The 21,428-nt window shown below is 47.6% G+C and overlaps 2 protein-coding genes across 4 annotated transcripts; both read left to right on the top strand.

Annotated features, from left to right (window-relative positions):
• On the top strand, positions 7,719 to 10,765 carry APOA5 (apolipoprotein A5). Of its 3 annotated transcripts, none has more exons than XM_005667368.3 (4): positions 7,719 to 7,769; positions 8,295 to 8,351; positions 8,448 to 8,559; positions 9,063 to 10,201. In XM_005667368.3, exons 2-4 carry the CDS (start codon positions 8,303 to 8,305, stop codon positions 9,991 to 9,993), a joined length of 1,092 nt encoding a protein of 363 aa, XP_005667425.1. In that variant the 5' UTR covers positions 7,719 to 7,769; positions 8,295 to 8,302; the 3' UTR covers positions 9,994 to 10,201.
• On the top strand, positions 10,462 to 21,177 carry ZPR1 (ZPR1 zinc finger). Its single transcript, XM_003129875.4, has 16 exons — positions 10,462 to 10,552; positions 11,477 to 11,611; positions 11,966 to 12,222; positions 12,380 to 12,541; positions 12,969 to 13,059; positions 13,367 to 13,437; positions 14,050 to 14,136; positions 14,299 to 14,421; positions 14,776 to 14,823; positions 15,004 to 15,070; positions 15,469 to 15,539; positions 16,317 to 16,406; positions 16,877 to 16,987; positions 17,658 to 17,744; positions 19,801 to 19,866; positions 20,569 to 21,177. The coding sequence occupies exons 3-16, from the start codon at positions 12,064 to 12,066 to the stop codon at positions 20,701 to 20,703; spliced, it is 1,368 nt and encodes a 455-aa protein (XP_003129923.1). The 5' UTR covers positions 10,462 to 10,552; positions 11,477 to 11,611; positions 11,966 to 12,063; the 3' UTR covers positions 20,704 to 21,177.

The following is a 21,428-nucleotide window of genomic DNA, read 5'->3' as shown; positions in this document are numbered from 1 at the left end:
TATTTTTCTTCCTCCTCGTTTACAACACCTCCTCTACTCTGAAGTTGTCCCTTCATCAATATTTATTGAGCCCCCCGCCCCTCCCGCCCCCCCCCCCCGCCTTGTGACAAGCTGTGTTCTGAGCACTGGAAGTACTGACGTGAATAAGGCAGACTAAACTACATATAAAAATATTTTGTTAGGTTGAATGATATGAAGTTGCAAATAAATGACCAATTTTTAGTTATAAAAAAAATGAATCTCATCTTGGTTAAATATATGTATATTTAAATACAAATACACACATTTACATAAATACATGCAAAATCACTAATGCTTTTTTAATTTTCTTAAACATTTGCTAATTTCCTTGTTATTTGCATCCCACTCCTCTCTGGCTCTGTTTTCTTTGAGGATCCTTTGCAGTTCTTTCAACAAGGATTTGTAAGTGATAAACTTTCTCAGTCCTTCTCTGAGATTAACTTGTTATCTTGAATAATAGTTTACTTGAGCATGATTCTTGGTTGGCCTTAATTTACCTTCAGTCTTGTGAAGCTATGTTGCTGATAAGCCAGCTGTCAGTTTGGTCATTTTTACTTGTAGATACTCTTTTCTCTTTGGTTGATTTTTAATTTCTTTTTTAGGGCCTTACCTGCGGCATATGGAAGTTCCCAGGCTAGGGGTTGAATTGCACATGCAGCTGCCGGCCTGTGCCACAGCCATGGCAACACCAGATCCCAGTGATGTCTGTGATCTACACCACAGCTCACAGCAACACCAGATCCTTAGCCCACTGGTCAAGGCCAGGGGTCGAACCGGAATCCTCATGGATACTAGTCGGGTTCATAACCCACTTAGCCACAGGGGGAGCTCCCTCTTTGGTTGATTTTAAGATACTCTGTCTTCGATATTCTGCAGACTAATATATCTTGATTCATATTTGTTTTAATCGATTCTACTCAAAACTCAGGATGCATTCTGTAACCAAGGATTCAGATCACATCTTTCTTCAATTTTCAAAATTTCTCAGCTATTACCTTTTGAATATTGCCTCTTTAGAAGTGTCTCTTCCCTTTGTAGAAATCCTAGTAGGTGTATATTAGACCTTTCCATTCTGTCCATCATGTACCTTAATTTCTGTTTCGTATTTTCTTTCTCCTCATTTCTATAATTCTTTCTGGATGATTTTCTCAGATTGACCTTCTAGTTTATGAAGTCTCTTTCCAACTGTAGCTAAACTAATTTTTAAAAATTTAATGACTATATATTTCACTTCTAGATGTTCTACGTCATTATTTTTCTTTTTGACAATGCAAATAGATTGTCTTTCAGGACAAACAAAAAATGATTACACACGTCTGTACTTAACTTGCCTGGCTATTTTAATGCTGTGTTAAGCAAAAATACCTTTCTTTTTGAAGTGTATTTGAGATGTATACTTGTTTTTTGTTTTTTTTTTAATGGACTTCCATTAAGACCTAGTGATAGAAGTATAACAAATGTAGAATGGATCCTTGATGAGCAGTCATTCTATGTCCAGGGCATGTTCTGAGATGAAATCCAGAAACTGCTGCCACACTGAGTGAAGGCTGCTGCATCACAGTTTACTTTGAGTTCTTGGCAGATTACATGAAAGGAGAACAATTTGCAGTACGGTTTTTTTGTTTTTTTTTTTTGTTTTTTTTTTTTTTTTTTTTTTTTTAGGGCCACACCTGCAGCATATGGGCTTCCCAGGCTAAAGGTCGAATTGGAGCTGCACCTGCTGGCCTACACCACAGCCGCAGCTATGCCAAATCTGAGCTGCATCTGTGACCTAAGCTGTAGCTTGTGGCAATGAAAAATCCTTAACCCACTGAGTGAGGCCAAGGATCTAACCTGCATCCTCATGGATACTAGCCAGGTTCTTAATCTGCTGAGCTATTATGGGAACTCTTGCAGCACATTGTAAATTTTTTTTTTTTTGGTCATGTCCTGAGCACGTGGAAATTCCTGGGCCAGGAAGCAAACTCAATAAAGAGCAGCGATCTGGGCTACAGTGCCAAAGCCAGGTCCTTAACCCACTAAGCCACCAGGGAACTCTTGCAGCATGTTTTACATACTATGTAGACTGAAAAGTCACTCATGTTCCTTTAAAGAAGAGATCACAAGGAGTTTCATTATGGCTCAGCAGTAATGAACCCAGTTGGAATCCATGAGGTTACCATGGGATGCAGATTCAATCCCTGGCCTACTCGGCGGTTTCAGGATCTAGCTTGCTGTGAGCTGTGGTGTAGGTTACAGAGGTGGCTCGGATACCGAGTTGCTGTGGCTATGGTATAGGTCAGTGGCTACAGCTCCGATTTGACCCCTAGCCTGGGAATTTCCATATACTACAAACTCAAAACAAAACAGATCACAAGAAAAGGATTGTCTAGGGGGTCTTATCATTTGGTGCATATTGAGGTTTTATTTGAGATCCATATACTTGTTTAACTTGTTTATTTTATAGCAAAACTGCTGCTACAGAGCATTAAATAATAAAATACCTCTTAATCTTGATACACTTAAAAATTCTTTTAATTCTACATCCAGATTATGTGGCAATTACTGGATTAAAGAAAAAAAATGGGAGTTCCTATTGTGGCTCAGTGGGTTAAGAATCTGACTAGTATCCATGAGGATGCAGGTTTGATCCCTGGCCTCGCTCAGTGGGTCAAGGATCCGGTGTTGCCATGAGCTGTTCTGTAGGTTGCAGATGCAGCTCGGATCTGGTGTTGCTGTGGCTGTGGTGTAGGCCAGCAGCTGTAGCTCTGATTTGATTCCTAGTCCAGGAGATTCCATACACCACCGGTTTGGCCCTAAAAAAAAAAAAAAAAAAGACAGCATTGTAGCCTGAAGAAATGAATTTAAAAAGAAAAGAAAAAAGATGGAGTTCCCGTCGTGGCGCAGTGGTTAACGAATCCGACTAGGAACCATGAGGTTGCGGGTTCGGTCCCTGCCCTTGCTCAGTGGGTTAACGATCCGGCGTTGCCGTGAGCTGTGGTGTAGGTTGCAGACGCGGCTCGGATCCCGCGTTGCTGTGGCTCTGGCGTAGGCCGGTGGCTACAGCTCCGATTCAACCCCTAGCCTGGGAACCTCCATATGCCGCGGGAGCGGCCCAAGAAATAGCAACAACAACAACAACAACAACAAAAAAAGACAAAAGACAAAAGACAAAAAAAAAAAAAAAAAAAGAAAAAAGCTATAAAAGGCATTTGAGGAGAACTGGGAAAATTTTGAATATGTGGTATATATTAGATGATGTTAAATAAAAATGTTACCTTTGATAGTTGTGATAGTGGTGTTCTATTTATGTCAAAGTGTCCTTATTCTTAGGAATTGTATGTTGAAGTATTTAGGGTGAAGTGTCATGCTGTCTACAATTGCTGAAAGTGGTTCCATACACAAAGCACCTAACTCATACACATATATAGATACTTCCAACCAACTGAAATATTTCAAAAAACTAAAATTATAAGATATTGTCTAGTAGAAAAGCATGAGTGAGTCTTGCATCTACCTAGTGTATCAATCTAGGTTTGGTTAGAAAAACAAAAGCCACTGTTTTTCAAGCGTGAAAGGCTTTAATGTAGAAAATTATTATTCCAAAATAACTGTTGGAAGGGCAGAAGGCGTGACCATCTCAGCTTGCACTTGAAGGAGTGATTCTCAAAACCTCACCTATGGAGTTCTCGTCGTGGCTCAGTGGTAATGAACCTGACTAGTAAACATGAGTATGTGGGTTCAATCCCTGGCCTCACTCAGTGGGTTCAGGATCCGGCATTGTGGTGAGCTGTGGTGTAGTTTGCAGATGCAGCTCAGATATGGTGTTGATATTGCTGTGGTGTAGGCCAGCAGCTGTAGGTCTGATTTGACCCCTAGCCTGGGATCTTCCATATGCTGTGGGTGCAGCCCCCCCCCAAAAAAAGCTCACCTGTAGGTAGCTACAAAAGGGGAGTTCACCTGATTATCTTAGTCTGCAAAACCAATGCATAAGATTCTTCAGAAAGTCACCTAGGAGTTCCCTGGTGGCCTAGTGGGTTAAGGATCTGCTGTGACTTGGGTCTCTGCTGTGACACAGGTTCAATCCCTGGCCCAGGATTTCCACATGCCATGGCTATGGCCAGAAAAAAAGTCACGTAGAAACTGCTTTAAACCCCAAGTCTGCTTATACGTCTGCCTGCAACTGCCAATGAAGAATAATGGTTTCTCCTCTTCGATCTTACACTGGCTGACTCTAACCTAGGTGCACAGAGAGAAGGGGATTCTGGGAAATATGGTTCCAGGTATCTCCTCTGCATTGCAGAAAAGACCTTAGAAGAAGAGGTGACGGTGCTGATTTACAGACAATCCAATGCAGCTGTATTTTATAGCACAGCCTTAGCAGAAACTGTTAGAGTACCAGAAATGCCTTTTTAAAATATTGTGGTAAAATACGCATAACACAAAATTATCATTTTTAAGTGCACAGTTCAGTGGCATTAAATACATTCACATTGTTATGCAACGATCCCCTCCATCCATCTCCAGACGTTTTTCATCTGCCCAAACAGAAACTTCATTGTATTATTAAACAATTTATCTCTCCATTCCTCCCTCCCCAGGCCCTGGCAACCTCTAATCTACTTTGTGTCTCTGAATTTGGTATGCTAAGTAACATGTAAGTGGTAAGATTTGTCCTTTTGTGCCTGGCTTATTTCACCTAGCATAATGTCCTCAAGATCCATCCATTATTGTGGCGTGTATCAGAATTCATTCCTTTTTTTTTTCTTTTTAGGGCCACACATGTAGCATACGGATGTTCCCAGGCTAGGGATCGAATCAGAGCTGCAGCTGCTGGGCTACATCACTGCCGTGCCATGAGGAATCTGAGCTGCATCTTCGATCTATACCATAGCCTGTGGCAACGCTGGATCCTTAGCCCACTGAGCAAGGCCAGGGATCAAACCAGAAGACTCATGGATATGGACTCTTAACCTGCTGAGCCACAATGGGAACTCCCAGAATTCATTCTTTTTTAAGACTAAGTAATATTCCATTGTATATATGTATATACCATATTTTGTTTATCCATTATATGTGGATGGACGCAGTTATGCAGTCATCTACCTACTTGCCCAGGAAACTTTTCTCTCCTTCACCTCCATCATCCAATCAGTTATCAGATACCATCAACTCACTACTTCAGTATCTTTCAAATATATTCTCTCCTACCAATTCTCATTGCCATGCTCTAGTGCAGAGAATTTTCAGGTTACTCAAATAGCCTCTAAACAGTCTCCTTGCCTTCTGTCTTACTGCCGTGTGATCTTTCCATTGTGACAACCTGCACAAAGCCCTTCGTGATGTGATTCTGGTCTCCTTACCCCTTCTGTTCCATACCTGGCTGTCCTGAGCTACCAGAGCTAAACACCTGGGTTCCAATTCTGGCTGCACCTCTTACTGTGTTACGATGGACAAATCATTTAATATCCCAAACTTTGGTTCCTTAAACAATCGAATGAATTAATTAATCACTCAGTCGTCTATGTATTATGCACTGTGTCAAACATATTAAGGGGACACAGAGATGAATCAAAGTCCCTGCACTCATAGAGTGTGCAGATATTTCAATAAATCATTGCACTGCAGGATAATAAGTGCCATACTCCTTATTTGGGTCTGCCTGCCCGCTTGCAGTAAATCCAATCTACTGACACCAGGTTGTGGTGAAGAAACGTGCAGCATTTATTGCAGGGCACCAAGCAAGGAGTTCAGGCAGTTGATGCTTAAAAGGCCTGCACTCCCCAAATGTTTTCAGGGAGAAGTTTTTAAAGACAGGGTGGGGGACAGGGGTTGTGGGGTGTGTGATCAGTTCATGGAGATTCTTCTGATTGGCTGGTGGTGAGGTAATCTCCGGAGTCAACATCATCAACCTTCTGGTTCTAATCAGTCTGCTTGTGGGTAGCATACGGGTAACTTCTTTCAACTGGTGGGGGTTTCAGTATCTGCAAAATAGCTCAAAGAACATGGCTCAGACTATTATTTATAGCCTTTGAGGAGTAAATAAAGGTCCTTGACATTGTTTAATGGCTAAACTGATATTATTTTGCTTTGCTTGACTATTTTCCATTCTTTTTGTATTTTCTCACTTCTACGATTTATTAAATAAATTCTACGCATTTATTTTTGACCAGTTTTTCTACAGACAAATGACAGGCAGAAGACATGCAGGGGTGGGGCAGGGGGGTTGTTCTGGGAAGGCCTCATAGGGTCCTGCTTGGTGATACTCCATGAATATATAAAATGTTCTGTGGTTAATATGGAATCATATGTCTCCAGGGAAGGGTGAGGGCAGAAGAGAGCATTCAGAGTAATATTGAAGCTGTGCAGCAGAACCCACTCTTGTCCTCCCAAATCCATTCTTCTCTTCTTTCTCAGATGGGAATATGGCCATCCAGAATAAAGACTACATTTCCCATTCTCCTTTTCAGCTAAGTGTAGCCATGTGACTATGTTCTTACCAATGGGATGTCAAAAGTGGTTAAGAACAATTCCCAGGCTGTTTCTCTGAAGGAGGGAACATGTCCTTCTTCCTGCCTGATGGAAGGTAGATTTCATGGCTGGAGCTGAAGCAGCTGAAACTTGGGCATGAGACTTTTGTTGAGGATGATAGTGTAACAGGACAGAAGACCTTGATTGGCCCATGTTTACATCCCCTTTTGCTTAAGCTATTCTCTCTTTTTTTGACGTTTGCAGCTGAGCCTAATCCTAACTAATACAAAGTAAGCATGAAAAACAATGACTATAAATGCACCAAGGGATATTTCAAACAGAGGGAACAGCAAGTACAAAGGCTTAGGGTTCTGAAAGAAGTAGTATGCTTAGGGAATGCCAAGGGGTTTTGTGGCAGGCAATGAGGCCAGAACTGGGTGGGGAAGAGCACAGCAGAACATGGCCTGAATAGCAGGGCTGTGGCAGAGACACCCACTGTGGGCTGTGAATGTGATAAAAGTGAGAGACAAAAGCAGCGATGATACGACTATTGGTAGAAATGGAGGAGAGGAGATGGATCCAGGATACATTTTGAAGCAAAAAACCAGAGTGTGTGAACATGGGCACGTCATTGGAGAAAGGTCTGGGCTTTTGGGCTTATCCTCCTCAAAGGCCCAGTGGGTTCAGCCTTTCCCCACAGGGAGCCTCCTCCTCTTGCTCCCATTCTTTGAGCTCAGCATCCCTGGCCCAGATGCCTCTCATTATGTCATCTTCATCCTATCAACTTCCAGCTTGTTCCAGGAATATTTCATAAAGTGGGAGGTGGGCTGGTCTTTAAAGCTATGAATTATGGCTCTTCCCAGACTGCCTGAGTAGCCTGTGGTGGAACTGTCAAGAGCTGCTCAGGTTCAGGCTGGCAGCTGGGCACTGTCCCCATCTGGCTGGGTTATAGTGCGTCTGGGCAGTTGAGTAAGAGCAGGGCCCTCAGCAGACAAACAGGCCAGCAGGTCCGCAGGATGTTTGAAGGTCGTGGGGCTTGGGGGGGACTGGGTGATGTGTTCAGGTCCACTCCTTGTAGAATTTTCCAGGAAGCAATTTTTTACTGGAGGGGGGGGCACCCAGATACTAGGGCACTCATTAACCCCCTGGGTGCCAGGAAAGGGAGGGAGGTGAGCCCTGGGAGGCAACTGAGGTCATCCTTCTTTGACCCTCCACGTGGTATTTACTCAATTGCTGCCAGAGGCCCAGGCTTGGACTATAAAGCAGAATGTCTGCTCTCTGTGCCCAGAACTGAGCAGGTGAGCAGCCAGGGCAAAGGATTCGGGTTGGAGTCCTAATGAAGGGGACCGAGGGGTCTCAGCAGAGAGCTGGGGGTGGGAACTATGAACTAAGGACCTCCTGTTGGAGCACTTTGGCAGAGTGGCTTCTCTCCCCCACCCCAGGATACCTCAGTTTTCCCAGCCATGAAATGGGGGCAGGAGTAAGTGAGCAAGGGAGCAGTGGCAGAAGTGCCCCAGGAACTGCTCCTGGGGTCTGGGAGGAGGGTGTTAGAGGGGGAACCTTTACAGAATAGTTTGAGGTCCACATTCCATATGACGTGATTGAGGTGAAAAAGGAGCCCCCACCTACCCCAGGAAGCCACTCTTTCCTTCCCAGCCAGGCTCACCCAGGTCAGTCCTCTTTGCCCTGATATCTCTCTGCTCCCTACACCTCAGGGAAGGGTTAACAGATTTGGGGCAGGGCTTCCTGGGGCAAGTCTCCTGAGAGATGTCCCTGCTTTGCTTCCTCACCCTTGCTAGGCCTCCACTTGCCTTTCTTTTCAGAGCACATCATGGCAAGCGTGGCTGTAGTTCTGACCTGGGTGCTGGCCCTCCTCTCAGGTGGGTCTCCATCCCTGACTTCAGGTGGAGGTGTGGGTGGAGGCTGGATCCTGGGGAAGGAAACCCAGCTCCTATTCACCCCACCTCTTTCCACAGGGCTTTCAACCACCCAGGCAGGGAAAGGCTTCTGGGACTACTTCAGCCAGAGCAGCGGGAACAAAGGCAGGGTGGAGCAGATCCAGCAGCAGAAGCTGGCACAGGAGCCCACGTGAGTGGCCAGGGCAAGGGATGTGGGCGAAGAGAGGAGACACCTGTTGGTGGGATGATGCACTACCCAACTCCTCAACCTCCGTGGTCCTCCCTGGGATGAGAACAGAGCAGGGCTAGTTCTGCCCGCTATCCTGGCCCTCCTGGGCTGTTTAGGACTCTCTGCAGGCAGCAGCCCCGCCTGGACCTCTCCCTAGTGTTGCCTCCTTGCTCGCTGAGGCATGGCACCAGGGAGCGAGGGAGAGGACCCCCAACTGCAGCCTTCAGAATGAAAGGATTGTGTGAGAATATAGGTGCCTCCGTGCTTTTCTTGCACAGAGCTAGTCTCCATATGCATCGCCATGTGTTTTTACTCCCTGTGAGGGGAGTGGCAGTGGGCCCAGGCTCTGCCCCCAAGGCCCTCACTCTTGGTTCCCCCAGAGGACCAGTGAGAGAGGTCTCTGGGGCCAAAAGAGAGGGGGGCGGAGGGCTCCAGACCGATGGCCCGTTTGTCTCCTTCCCCAGGAGACTGAAAGACAGCCTTGAGCAAAACCTCAACAATATGGACAAGTTCCTGGAAAAGCTGGGTCCCCTGAATGGGCTCCCACAAGACCCAGTGGGCATGCGGCAGCAGCTGCAGAAGGAGCTGGAGGAGGTGAGGAAGCGCCTGGAGCCCTACATGACGGAGATGCATGAGCGCGTGAGCTGGAATCTGGAGGGCTTGCGGCAGCAGCTGCAGCCCTACACGACAGAGCTGATGGAGCAGGTGGCCCTGCGTGTGCAGGACCTGCAGGAGCAGCTGCGCGTGGTCGGAGAGGACACCAAGGCCCAGCTGCTGGGGGGTGTGGAGGAGGCGCGGGGCCTGCTGCAGGAGCTGCAGAACCGCGTGGTGCACCACACCAGCCGCGTCAAGGCGCTCTTCCACCCCTATGCCGAGCGCCTGGTGACCGGCATTGGGCACCACGTGCAGGAGCTGCACCGCAGCGTGGCACCACATGCCGCTGCCAGCCCCGCGCGCCTCAGCCGCTGCGTGCAGATGCTCTCGCACAAGCTCACGCTGAAGGCCAAGGCCCTGCACGCGCACATTCAGAAAAACTTGGACCAGCTGCGTGAGGAGCTCAGCACCTTTGCCAGCACCTTTGCGGATGGTGCGGAGGAAGAGGCCCAACCTGACCCCCAGGCGCTGTCTCAGGAGGTGCGCCAGCGACTCCAGGCTTTCCGCCACGACACCTTCCTGCAGATCGCCGCCTTCACCCGCGCCATTGACCAAGAGACCGAGCAGGTCCAGCAGCAGCTAGCGCCGCCTCCTCCAGGCCACAGCTCGTTTGCTCCAGAGTTCCTTCAAGCAGACCGAAGCAAGGCCCTGAGCGAGCTGCAGGCCCGTCTCGACGATTTGTGGGAAGACATCAACTACAGCCTTCACGACCGTGGGCTCGACCATCTGGGGGAGCCCTAAGGGTCTACTTTGCCCACATCCCAGAGCCTTGTTTGGGGAGTCCACAACCCAAGCATGGCTCAGTCCTTGCCAGTGGCCTGTTGGGCAGAGGGTGGAGGGTTCTGCACAGGCCAGCTGAAGCCACCAAATGGGCGTTGTTCTACGCTATCCAGCCTCCTGCACTTCCCCCTTCCAGATGCATTACACTCACCAGCCTTTGCAAACCCGGCTCCCGGTGCTCATTTGGGAATCCTCCTGAGTCGCTCCGTTCTGGGTGGTGGGACTGGGGAGGGAAAGAGGCATTGTTTGTGCAGGTAATTACCTGGTGCAAGCCTGTTGCCATGGTGCTGGAAGCCTGTGCCTCTTCATCCCTGGGCCTGGCTCTGATCACTACTGGCCACCTGGTGGCCACTGCTAGAGCTGGTCCACAGGGAGCGGCTCTTTTCTCCCCAGGGCTGCTGCCATGACAGCTTCTGTTGGGGGAAGAGAAGGGAAGAAGGAAGAAACTGTGATGGAGAGAACATGTGAAGTGTGTGTGTGTATAAATATCCCTGTTGGCCGATGCTGGTGAAAACAAATGGTATGGGTTGTGATGGGAGGGACTGGAGCCTGGATTTCCTTATATAACACTACATCTAAAGAGCTGACCTAGTTCTTCTCTTTTGGTGAAGTGGGTTAAGGATCCAGTGTTGTCATTGCAGTAGTTTGGGTTGCTGCTGTGGCTTGGGTTTGATCTCTAGTCCAGGAACTTCTACATGCCACAGGGGCATGGGAAAAAAAATAAATAAATAAACAGCTGACCTAGCCCTTCAGACTGTGGGGGCTTCTTAAACTCTCTGGGGAGCCTCCTGTGTGTCCTCCCCATCACTGACCCCTCTCTCCTGACTCCCAGACTGAAGTCTAGACTTCTGACACAATTGCAATAGATGCCTATGATGGAAGCTTATTTATCTGGTGTGACTCTCATTTGGACTATGTCTGAGAGCAGTGGCCTCACCACCATCCCCAAAGCACAACCATCACTGCCCTCCAATCCCTCGTTGCACTTTCTCATTGACATCCCCCCCCTCCCGTCCCGCCTCCCAGTCCAGGTCCGTCAGAGCGTGTTCCTCTGGCTGAGCTGACAGCTGTCTGTCATGCCTGGGGTGTGCCTGAGTTAGAGACCCTTCCCCTACACCTGCATTGTTCACCCACCTGCTTACCAAAGGATGGTGCGCATGGGGTGCAGGCTCCTGAGGTGGCTGGTCTTTGTCCCTGCTGTTCCAGATTTTGCACGCCTCTTTTTATGACTGACACTCTTGTTATGACTGACCCTCTTGGGATCCCAAATTTAACTCCCCATCCCCCATATACAGATTCACTTGGGGGCAACCAAGCTCCTTATACATCCATGGGAAGTCTGAATTAATAAGAGTGGGTGAAGTGAAGGGAAGAGGAAAGGGTAAGCACATCCAGTCTAGTACTTTTGGAACTTCCCATGCAGCATTATTTTCTTCTGGTTCAGCCCACTCCACACAGAGTTTGCCGTATGGCCACACTCCCTTATAGCTCAGACCCCCCCTGGATCTGGCTTCGTCCTGCCTGCAAGACTGGACCTCTCCCCTGACACCCTAGATTGAGCAACAGAACTGGGAGAGAGGTAAGGGAGAGGAGGGGCTGGAAAGGAAAGTTTACCCCCTAAAAGAGGTGTTTTTGTTGTTGTTTGTTAGGAAACCATGAGTCAGTTGTGAGTCAGTTGGGGTCGGATGTGCTGGCATGAGGGGGTGAGAATAAAAACGAGGGCCATGTCTTTGAGACTATAAGTTGGGCAGGTGTTTATGAGGACAGAAATAGGGAGTGAGAAGAACAGAAAGGGAGAGTGATTGAGGGACTAGGAGGTTGTGGCAAAGCCTGGATCTGGCAGGCTATGGAAGTCAGGACCAAATAATCCCAGCAACTTCAAACTGTCAGGTACGGTCCCCCGGGGGCCCAGAGTCTGCGGCTTCTTTTACAGAGGGCGGGACTGGAACTGGCGGAAGTGCCGGAGGAAGGGGCGGGGCCACGAGCGGCTCAAAAGCCGGAAGTCGCTGCCTGGAGCTGCGCGTGGTGGCCATGGCGGCCAGCGGGGCTGTGGAGGCCGGGCCCCCGGGGGCTGCCGCCGCCCCCTCGTCCGCCCCGGCGCGGGACCACTTGTTCCGGCCTATCAGCGCCGAAGATGAGGAGCTGCAACCCACAGAGATCGAGTCGCTGTGCATGAACTGCTACCGCAACGTGAGGCTGGAGGATTGGGCTGAGGCAGGGAGGGGCGAGGGTCGGTAACCCGGCCGGGAGGGCCCAGTTGGGATCCGGAGGCGAGACACTCCCTGAGGTCAGTAGGAGGAGCACAGGGGTTTCGTTGGTTTTTCTTTAGACGCTTTCTGATTCCCAGGGCATGACGCGCCTCCTCCTCACCAAGATCCCCTTCTTCAGAGAAATAATCGTGAGCTCCTTCTCCTGCGAGCACTGTGGCTGGAACAACACGGAGATTCAGTCGGCCGGCCGGATCCAGGACCAAGGAGTGCGCTACACTTTGACCGTCAGGGCTCAGGAGGTGAGAGGAGCCCATAGCAGTTACCCTAGTGTCCTAGAGAAAGCTTGGGGATTGGAATCAGAGCTTTGGTCCAGGTGGTTTTCCTGGACCTTGAGGAAATCCCTTTTAAGTGTCCAAACCCCAATTTCCTCCTTTGTAAAATGACCGTGGTATTGTCATCTGCTCAGGTGAGGTAAGACTTGTGAAGGTGCTTTGTAAACTTTGTCAGAAGGTATCGATGAGCAGTAGTTGTTATGAATAGTCCTCTTCCCACTTGGGTAGCCTGCCTGTTCACATCAAGGTATTATCCTGAAGGTATAGTTTGGACACCCTGGAGTGGAGAGAGGAAGAAACAGCTGAGCTTGGGGTTCTGATGGAGGGGGATAGTTTCCTGAGAAGAACCTGTATTGTTGATCTCTCTGGACCAATGGTTTTCCTTTCTGCCTAGGACATGAACAGAGAAGTAGTGAAGACTGACTCTGCCACCACAAGGATCCCAGAGCTGGATTTTGAAATTCCTGCCTTCAGCCAAAAAGGAGGTAAGTTTAAGGTCAGAGTGATTGGGCTGATCATGCTAGCCCAAATCTTACTTTCTTGCAAAACTCCTGATGGCTAGTGTATGGATTTGGCCACATCATTGTGATCTTCGTGGTTTAACATAAGCAGAAAGCTCAGATAAAACAGCTGAAGGTAGTATGATAGTGATGGTAAGACTCTAATGTGCTTATTACAGAATTTTCTAGTGGAAGCTTGTTTTCCACCACCTTATTTTGTGAATGGCCCAGGGTCATACAGGCACTTGATAGCATGGCCAAGATCTACCTGTCTTTTGTTCTTATTCACCAGCTCTGACCACTGTTGAAGGATTGATCAGCCGAGCTATCTCTGGCCTGGAGCAGGATCAGCCCACACGAAGGGTGAGCTGGGGTTTTCTCAGTGCTTCAGCCTCCCATGTAGCTGAACTGTCTCGGACTGAATGTTGGAGAACTCTAGGGGGAAGCATACGGTGATGCTATAGCTGTCTGGATGTCATATGTGTTGTACCACTGTCCTTTCCACTTCCCTTCCCCCAGTGTATACTGAGGTCTTTTCTCAGCTGGACGCTGTAACATTACCTCTGAAGAGCCTTTCCTAATACCCTTGGGTTTATCTGTGTTTCTAGAGTGTTACATTGTATTTTAGGTTTATTATGACATTATTATGTGACAGCATGCAGTAATAGAATTGCATATTTGTCATCTGTCTCTTAACTGACTTTGGAACCCCGTGAGAAGACTCCCGTTTATTTGCTGTTGTCTATAACCTGGTGTGAGTGCTTAAATGGTTGAATGAGTGAGAAAATAAGGCTCATAGGGCACCACCCATGACCTTCAAACTTATTTGCTACTTCTTCCTGTGAAGCCTGAGCGTCTGTTCCCACTTACACTAAGACAGGTGGCGACTCCCTGTTGGATATGATTGTGCGTGGCACAGAGGGGGGACATAAGGTCTATCACCAGGGCCAGTCTTTTATTCTCTGTTTACATCAGGCAAATGAAGAAGCCGTGGCTGAAAGAATCGATAAGTTCATTGTCAAACTGAAAGAGCTAAAGCAAGTGGCCTCTCCTTTCACCCTGGTGAGTACTGAGGGACTCCAAATGCTCTAGATGGGGGGTGGGGGTTGGGAGGTGGGGTGAGACCATTCAGTTTGTCTGAAGGTTTTCTTCTATGGCACCTGAGGGGTCTGAGGGTAGGTAGAGGGTCGTACAGTAACTTCTCTCTCGTTACCCATCTGTCAGGTCATTGATGATCCTTCAGGGAACAGCTTTGTGGAAAACCCACACGCTCCCCAGAAAGATGAATCCCTGGAGATCACACGCTATAGTCGGACTCTACAGCAGGAAGAGATGCTGGGCCTCCGGGTAAGTGCAAAAAGAGGCCAGAGGAATGCTCTGGAATTATCTGGCACTCTGGAACATTTGGAGTCAGTGGGAACTTACTTTGCTGCTGCCAACCTGTGCATCCTATCTCAGCATGTGTGTGCCTCTCCGTCTAGTTCACAGAAGGACTTCGGGTGAACTTGACGACACATGCTGTGATCTTGTTTTAAGCTCTGGTCTTCTCTTGTCTTGGCTTTGTTTTCTGACTTCTCTGTGAAACACAGTAGATGGCAGCTGACATAAGCAAGTGACAGCATTTTCTCTAACTCCAGGGCAGGGTGTTGGGGAGGCTGAGGTCTATGTGTCATCATATGATTTTAGTCTCTGTTACTTTAGGCAGGGGCACCAGAAGAGAAGCCAGAAGAGGAGGATTTCAGAAAGGAAGTAAGTCGCCTTGGCTGCAGTGGGGAAGGAGCAGAGTGGTGGGCTGAGACTGATGCCGTTCAGTGTCTCTCTTCCTTACCAATGACACGTGAGGCCACCAGCCTAGAGCTGAATGGCTTTAGTCTGAGTCAGGCCCACTTGCCTGGGCGGGCTCACCCTGCGTCCCATGTTGTGTTGCAGGTGCTGCAGTTCAACACTAACTGCCCGGAATGCAATGCCCCGGCCCAGACCAACATGAAGCTAGTTCGTATCTTTTGGTGGGCAGTTGGGTTGTTCTTTGTCTGACTCAGGCATGAAGATTATATTCAGGCTGGAGAGTACTCCTTTCAAGGGAAGCCTGTGCTCTCTTCCAAGTGATGAAGAGGACGTTGCCTTTGATGAGACTGTGCACCTTGGGCTTAAGTGTTCAAAGAGAATTAGGTCATGGTCTCTGGTCTCCTGTGTGTTGTCAAACACTGGTGAACAGGGATCGCCGTATTTGGCGACCTTGCCCTCTTCTGGGGGACTGTCTGAGTTAGGCTGCATCTTGTGACCTGTTTTCTGCAGTCCTGGATCAGCAACTGTGCATTTGTGGTTTGGACTTGTTCTTCCCCAGGGGGTGGTCTTGCCATCCAGAAAGCCGATTTCCTTAATTCCATCTTCCAGAAATCCCCCACTTTAAGGAGGTTATCATCATGGCTACCAACTGCGAGAATTGTGGCCATCGGACCAATGAGGTGGGTGGGCTTCATTGTTTGGGAAGAAGACTAGCTTGAGGGTAACCCCTAACGTTCATCCTTTCTAAAGGTGCTTGGCATGAGGAGCTCTTGCAAGAGCTTAGAATTATCTTAGAGAAGAGATAGCATAACTTGTTGAAGGCATTGAAAGTTGGTCATATGGTAGAGAGAGACACACTTTTTTTGGGCTGTGGTGTACAGTGGCTTGAGGTGGGATCTCAGTTTCCAGACCAGGGATTGAACCCAGTCCATGGTGAAAGCACTGAATCCTAATCACTAGACCACCAGGGAACTCCTGGGGGACCCACTTTTTGACCCCCCCTTCAGGGGTGGAAATTCAGGGAGGTAGATTTTGACTTAATAATAAAAAACTTTATAGGTCTTTCTGAAAATAGAATGAGCTGCCTTGAAATTTTGTAAATTCCCTTTCCCCAAGTATATTCAAGCATAAGCTGTTTAAATTCTTAAACTAGAAAATTACGAAGTTGAAAATTCCTTCAACCCCAAGAGTCACTTTTTTGAAGGCAGATTCAATTTGTTGGCAGTCAGTTTTAGCTGGCTGCACCCTGCCCCAGCCAGCTCTTGGTGATTTTGGTTTGGATAACTGCTGCCGCTGTTGGTTTAGAAGGTGCTCTCCTTGGTAGTCATTAGGGGGCCTGATTAGAGGGCCAGGCCTCCTCTCCCCCTCCTCCACCCCCACCCCAAGGTCTCTCTGCACCTCCCAGCAGGTGAGGATTGCAGTTAGTCTCTGCTGCTGCTGACACTGTGTCTGTGCAGGTGAAATCTGGAGGAGCCATAGAGCCCTTGGGCACCAGGATCACCTTCCACATCACAGATCCCTCAGATATGACCAGAGACCTGCTCAAGGTAACAACCTGCTTGGAAAAGTGGCTCTCCTCCACACATGGCTGTCTGTCGAGGGGAAATTGTTTTTTTTTCCCCCAATTATGTCTAGGGGTCATGAGGTAACTCCTTACTTCCTTGGCTTTGAGAATTCCCAGGCAGAGTTAATCCCTGGTAGGAAGTGCAAATTCAGAAGGTGACCCATACGCTCTTTCTGATGACTTGGAGGCCTTTTGCCTCCAGTGTCTATAAAGGTCCTTGTTTCTGGCCTCTAATGACAGGATGCCTGCCAGCTTGGAGCCATGACTCACAATGTCCCCTTTTTCGGTTGGTTCTGGGCGTGAGTCTAGTTCTACCTGCAGATTCAGAGAAAACTGGGACAGCAGACTTTGTCCCCAAACTGTCACTAGAGGTATTAATCTGGCAGGAGGACTCTGGTTCGCTTTCTCTAATGCCTCCTAATTTAAAGCCTAATTTGACCTCTTATCTCACAGTCTGAGACATGTAGTGTGGAAATTCCAGAGCTGGAATTTGAACTGGGAATGGCTGTCCTTGGGGGCAAGTTCACCACACTGGAGGGGATGCTGAACGACATCCGGGAACTGGTGAGTCCCCTGCATATAGTGCACAGCAGCTTCTGCAGTGCGGCTGTGGGGAAGGGGCTGGAAGACCTCAAACGTCCTAGTGTTTGGAACTGATAATGGGTTTCTTTGCTTTAAAGCTGATTTGAGAGACTTAATTAATTTATTTTGTATTGTGACAATAAATTTATGGGAAATTCAGAATGGAAATTCTTAGGCCTAACTCTGACTAATGTAGTTTTGGGTAAGTCATTTATTTCACTGTAAAATCAGGGAATGAGGGCCCTTCCAGCACCTAAAAGTCCCAAACATACATATATGTGTGTATGTTGACCTAACCAATATGCTTATCCTCTTAATGAATCATTTCACTTAATTGATTCTCAGTTGTTAGGCATTTAGTCTTTGTAAATAATACTTTGCACTTCTTCAATTAGGACTTCATATTTAGGAGTATTTTTGTGATTTTTGTTTCACATCGCCCATTGTCATCCTGGCAGATTAATCCACACAGTCTTAGGAATGGCTGCTTAGATCAGAAAGGTGGTGTAGACCAAGCTAACCTGATACTCCACCCCCGCCCCCCACCCTACCTCCTCCCTGCCATTTCCCATGCCCCGCCCCCCCAGGTTTACGGTTAAGCCTGAAAAACATAGAGCTAGTATTCTAGCAGTGTGGATGCTGTTTATTGCAGGTGACCAAGAACCCTTTCACACTGGGTGACAGTTCTAATCCCGGCCAGGCGGCAAAACTGCAGGAGTTTAGCCAGAAGTTGGATCAGGTGAGAGGACTCGGTCAGTGCTTGTGGTCCTGGGGCTCCAGTGACCAAGAGGCTACATACCCTTTCTTGTCACACTTAAACATCTAACCAACACGTTGGGGATTCTCTTGGTTTCCGATAGCCCATACCATCTCCCTTCTTGGTTTTCTTCCTTATCTTGTTGGATCATCTTCTCCAGTAGTTTCTTGAGAAAGTGCATGGGAAGTAAAATTTCTGGGACTTTACGTGTCTGAAAATTTCTTTATTCTACTCTTAATACTAGATTGATTAATGACAGGGAATAGAATTCTAGAATGGAAATAATTTTTTATCAGAATTTCTCAAGTCTTGCAGCCTCCCGTTAATGTCTTCTGGTTTCCTAGTTTGGCTATTGAGAACTTTGAGGGCATTCTGAGTCCTGATTTTTTTGTTTGTGACCTCTCTTATGATACCTTTTTGTCCCCTGTGATGTGAAATTTCAGGATGTGCCTTGGTGTGGTCAGTTTTCAACCTCTGCACTAAGCATTTGATGGGTCCTTGAGTCTGGAAACTCATGGGGCTCAGTTCTAGGGGGTGTTTTAAAATTATTATATTGCTTCCCCTCTGTGCTTTCTTTCTGAAACCCCTGTATTTTGGATGTTAGACTAACTTGTTTGGTCTTTTCTGTAATTTACTTATTTTTTGTCTTAAGTTTGTGTTTGCTCTGCTCTTGAAGATTACCTTAACTTAATTTTTCACACCTTCAACTGAGTTTTTCATTTCCACTGATATATTTTTATTTTCCAAGAGCATGTTTTGGTCTTTCTGTACTTTTTCTCCCCCTTTTTATTTTTAATTTATTTTTTATTTTTATTTTTTTTTTTGTCTTTTTGCTATTTCTTTGGGCCACTCCCACGGCATATGGAGGTTCCCAGGCTAGGGGTCGAATCGGAGCTGTAGCCACTGGTCTATACCAGAGCCACAGCAACGCGGGATCCGAGCCACGTCTGCAACCTACACCACAGCTCACGGCAACGCCTGGATCCTTAACCCACTGAGCAAGGGCAGGGACTGAACCCACAACCTCATGGTTCCTAGTCGGATTCCTTAACTACTGCGCCATGACGGGAACTCCGAATTTAATTTTTTTCTTGCGTTTTAGGGCTGCACCTATGGCATATGGAAGTTCCCAGGCTAGGGGTCGAATTGGAACTACAGCTGCCAGCCTATACCATAGCCATAGCAACGCTGGATCTGAGCTGCGTCTGCAACCTATACCACAGCTCATGGCAATGCCAGATCCTTAACCCACTGAACAAGGCCAGGGATCGAACCCGTGTCCTCATGGATGCTAGTGGGGTTCTTTAACCACTGAGCCACGAAGGGAACTCCAGTGTTGGGGTTTTTTTGACATTTAATTTTCCTTGCATAGTTCTCATTCCCTCTTAAGGTCCCCCCCCCCATCTGATTTCTGTCTTTCAGTATTAGGGGTTTTGTTCAGATGTCCAAGTCCTCTATTTAAAAGTAGAGGATTAAAACACCTGAGTGGGGTGAGTCTTACTGACATTTGGGCTCGTTGGAGGGGGGTTTAGCTGAACCATTTTGTTGAGGTACCTCCAGTGCCAGAGTTGTTAGGTGTTTCCTCTTGGGCCGGATGTTCTATTTCCTGGCCTGGGGGTGAAGGCTTGGCTGGTAGTATTCTAAGAGCTGAATGTGGGAACAGGGCTGTGTGTATGTTTCCAGTAAGGGTACATTCACATAACCTCCTGTTTTTGATTCCTCTACTTCTACCCTCAACTGGGCCAGCGTCTCCCAGTCCACAGCACGCGGTGGTAACTTCTCCACAGAATCCTCGTTCTTCTTTTGGGATGGGGGAGGGCAATTGCAGGTATGTTTGGAGTGGGAGAGGAAATTAGGGATGCCGGATTGCTTCTTAAAAAGCTTTCAGACAGTCTTTATTTTAGATCCTCTCCACTCTACCTCATTTCACCAGTTTTTGAAACTTTTGGGGATTCCTTGGTGTAAATTGGCAGACAGCCCCTTCCTGCCAGGAGCTGTGTAAGATTTACATGCTTATGCTGTATTGTCTATCCTTTAGATCCTTGAGGGTAACATGAAGGCCCACTTTATTATGGACGATCCAGCAGGAAACAGCTATTTGCAGGTACAGTAGACCTTCCTTCATATTTCATAGAGAGATTTTTCTCACCATCCTTAAATTTGTATCATTTCTCCAGAAACTTAATTCTGAATGACCTGCTTTTTATTAAGGAGCCCGTTAGTAGAAATTGGAACATAAGGGAAGAAAGGGGAGCTGGAAGGGACTGCGTGTGTCACGAGGGAGAAAAGGAGACTCCCAGGTTCCTTCTTCCTCTAGGCTAGCTCGCGTCCCTAGCTCTAAGTCCAACAGTGGAGTTTTCACTTTGCAGATCTGATTGGAGTGAGGAGAAATGGTGCCTTGTCGAGAGGCCAAGATGGGAAAAGGCTTTAAGCTGACTAGGGAGATATTCAGGCAGTTGATAGTAACTGTAACATCTATTGAACAGTTATTATGGGACAGGCAAAATGGCTTTAAGGTCTCTCCACAATTAAGCTATGCTGCTCTCCTCATAAGACGATGCAGATAGGAAGTTTTTTAGGCAGACTTCCCTAATTCTGCCTGGGGCTGCACAGTCCCACTCCCAGCTCATATGGGCTCTGCTGCTGCCAGGTTGGGCTGTTGAGCCTGACCGGGGGGTGCTGGAGGCCCACAGAATGAGAATAAAAAGCTCATTAAGTTCTTGGGAATGTGGGAATTGGAAGCTGTCTGGGGGAGGAAGGATGGCAGAGTGGCTCAGGCATTGATTGTCTGTCCTTGGCCTTACAGAATGTGTATGCACCTGAAGATGATCCTGAGATGAAGGTAGAGCAGTATAAGCGCACATTTGACCAAAACGAGGAGCTGGGGCTCAACGACATGAAGACAGAAGGCTATGAGACAGGCCTGGCTGCCCAGCGGTAGCAGTGGGTAGTTCCTGGCCAGTCTCCAACATGGCTCAGACTGTGGGGTTATTTATTGCTGTTGGAAAAAGCAGGAGTGTCTCCCCACCAGGCCCTGCTCAAGTTGGGAGGGTACATGGTCTGAGTTGGAGATCAGGGCAGGCTTTCTGAACAGTTTGTGACAGAAACGCAAGCCTCTTAGGTTACTTGACCTTATTTTGGAGGCTTTGAATTGGCTTGGCAGAAACCAGGAAATGAATCATCAGACATGTCATTGTCACTTCTACCGGATCAAGTCTTTCTCCTTCCTCCAGCATTGCTCTCTCACCTAGGGTTGGAAGTCTGAAGCTGGAGAAGGTGGAAGACAGCTGCATCTGGAGTTTAGGAGTTGGTTTGGGGTATCAAAATGCTGACTTTCAACAGGAAAAGTCTCCTGAGGGAGGGGGTCAGGCCCAGGTGAAGAAGTTCTCATTAAAATGGTGGCTTTCAAACGGCACTGGCCTCTGAATTCACTCTTTCCCTGTTTGATATACCGGTAGAATTCAACCTCCTAAAGAAACTTTCTCCAGGGTGGCCACTGTAATTTGAGGATCGGAGGTGGCATTTCATCCTTTTTTTTTTTTGTCTTTTGTTGTGATTTCTTGGGCCACTCCCGTGGCATATGGAGGTTCCCAGGCTAGGGGTCGAATTGGAGCTATAGCTACTGGCTTACGCCAGAGCCACAGCAACACGGGATCCGAGCTGCTT

The sequence above is a fragment of the Sus scrofa genome, chromosome 9 (genome assembly GCF_000003025.6).
Source record: "Sus scrofa isolate TJ Tabasco breed Duroc chromosome 9, Sscrofa11.1, whole genome shotgun sequence".
NCBI lineage: Eukaryota > Metazoa > Chordata > Mammalia > Artiodactyla > Suidae > Sus > Sus scrofa.
This window is presented reverse-complemented; position numbering and strand designations above follow the sequence as displayed.

Bases quoted from the DNA above. Each gene is read 5' to 3' on its own strand.
- APOA5 (XM_005667368.3), top strand. From the start codon at position 8,303: ATGGCAAGCGTGGCTGTAGTTCTGACCTGGGTGCTGGCCCTCCTCTCA. The intron at 8,352-8,447 runs GTGGGTCTCCAT...CTCTTTCCACAG, and splicing joins GGTGCTGGCCCTCCTCTCAG to GGCTTTCAACCACCCAGGCA. The intron at 8,560-9,062 runs GTGAGTGGCCAG...CTCCTTCCCCAG, and splicing joins AAGCTGGCACAGGAGCCCAC to GAGACTGAAAGACAGCCTTG.
- ZPR1 (XM_003129875.4), top strand. From the start codon at position 12,064: ATGGCGGCCAGCGGGGCTGTGGAGGCCGGGCCCCCGGGGGCTGCCGCC. The intron at 14,137-14,298 runs GTGAGTACTGAG...CCCATCTGTCAG, and splicing joins TGGCCTCTCCTTTCACCCTG to GTCATTGATGATCCTTCAGG. The intron at 16,988-17,657 runs GTGAGTCCCCTG...TGTTTATTGCAG, and splicing joins TGAACGACATCCGGGAACTG to GTGACCAAGAACCCTTTCAC.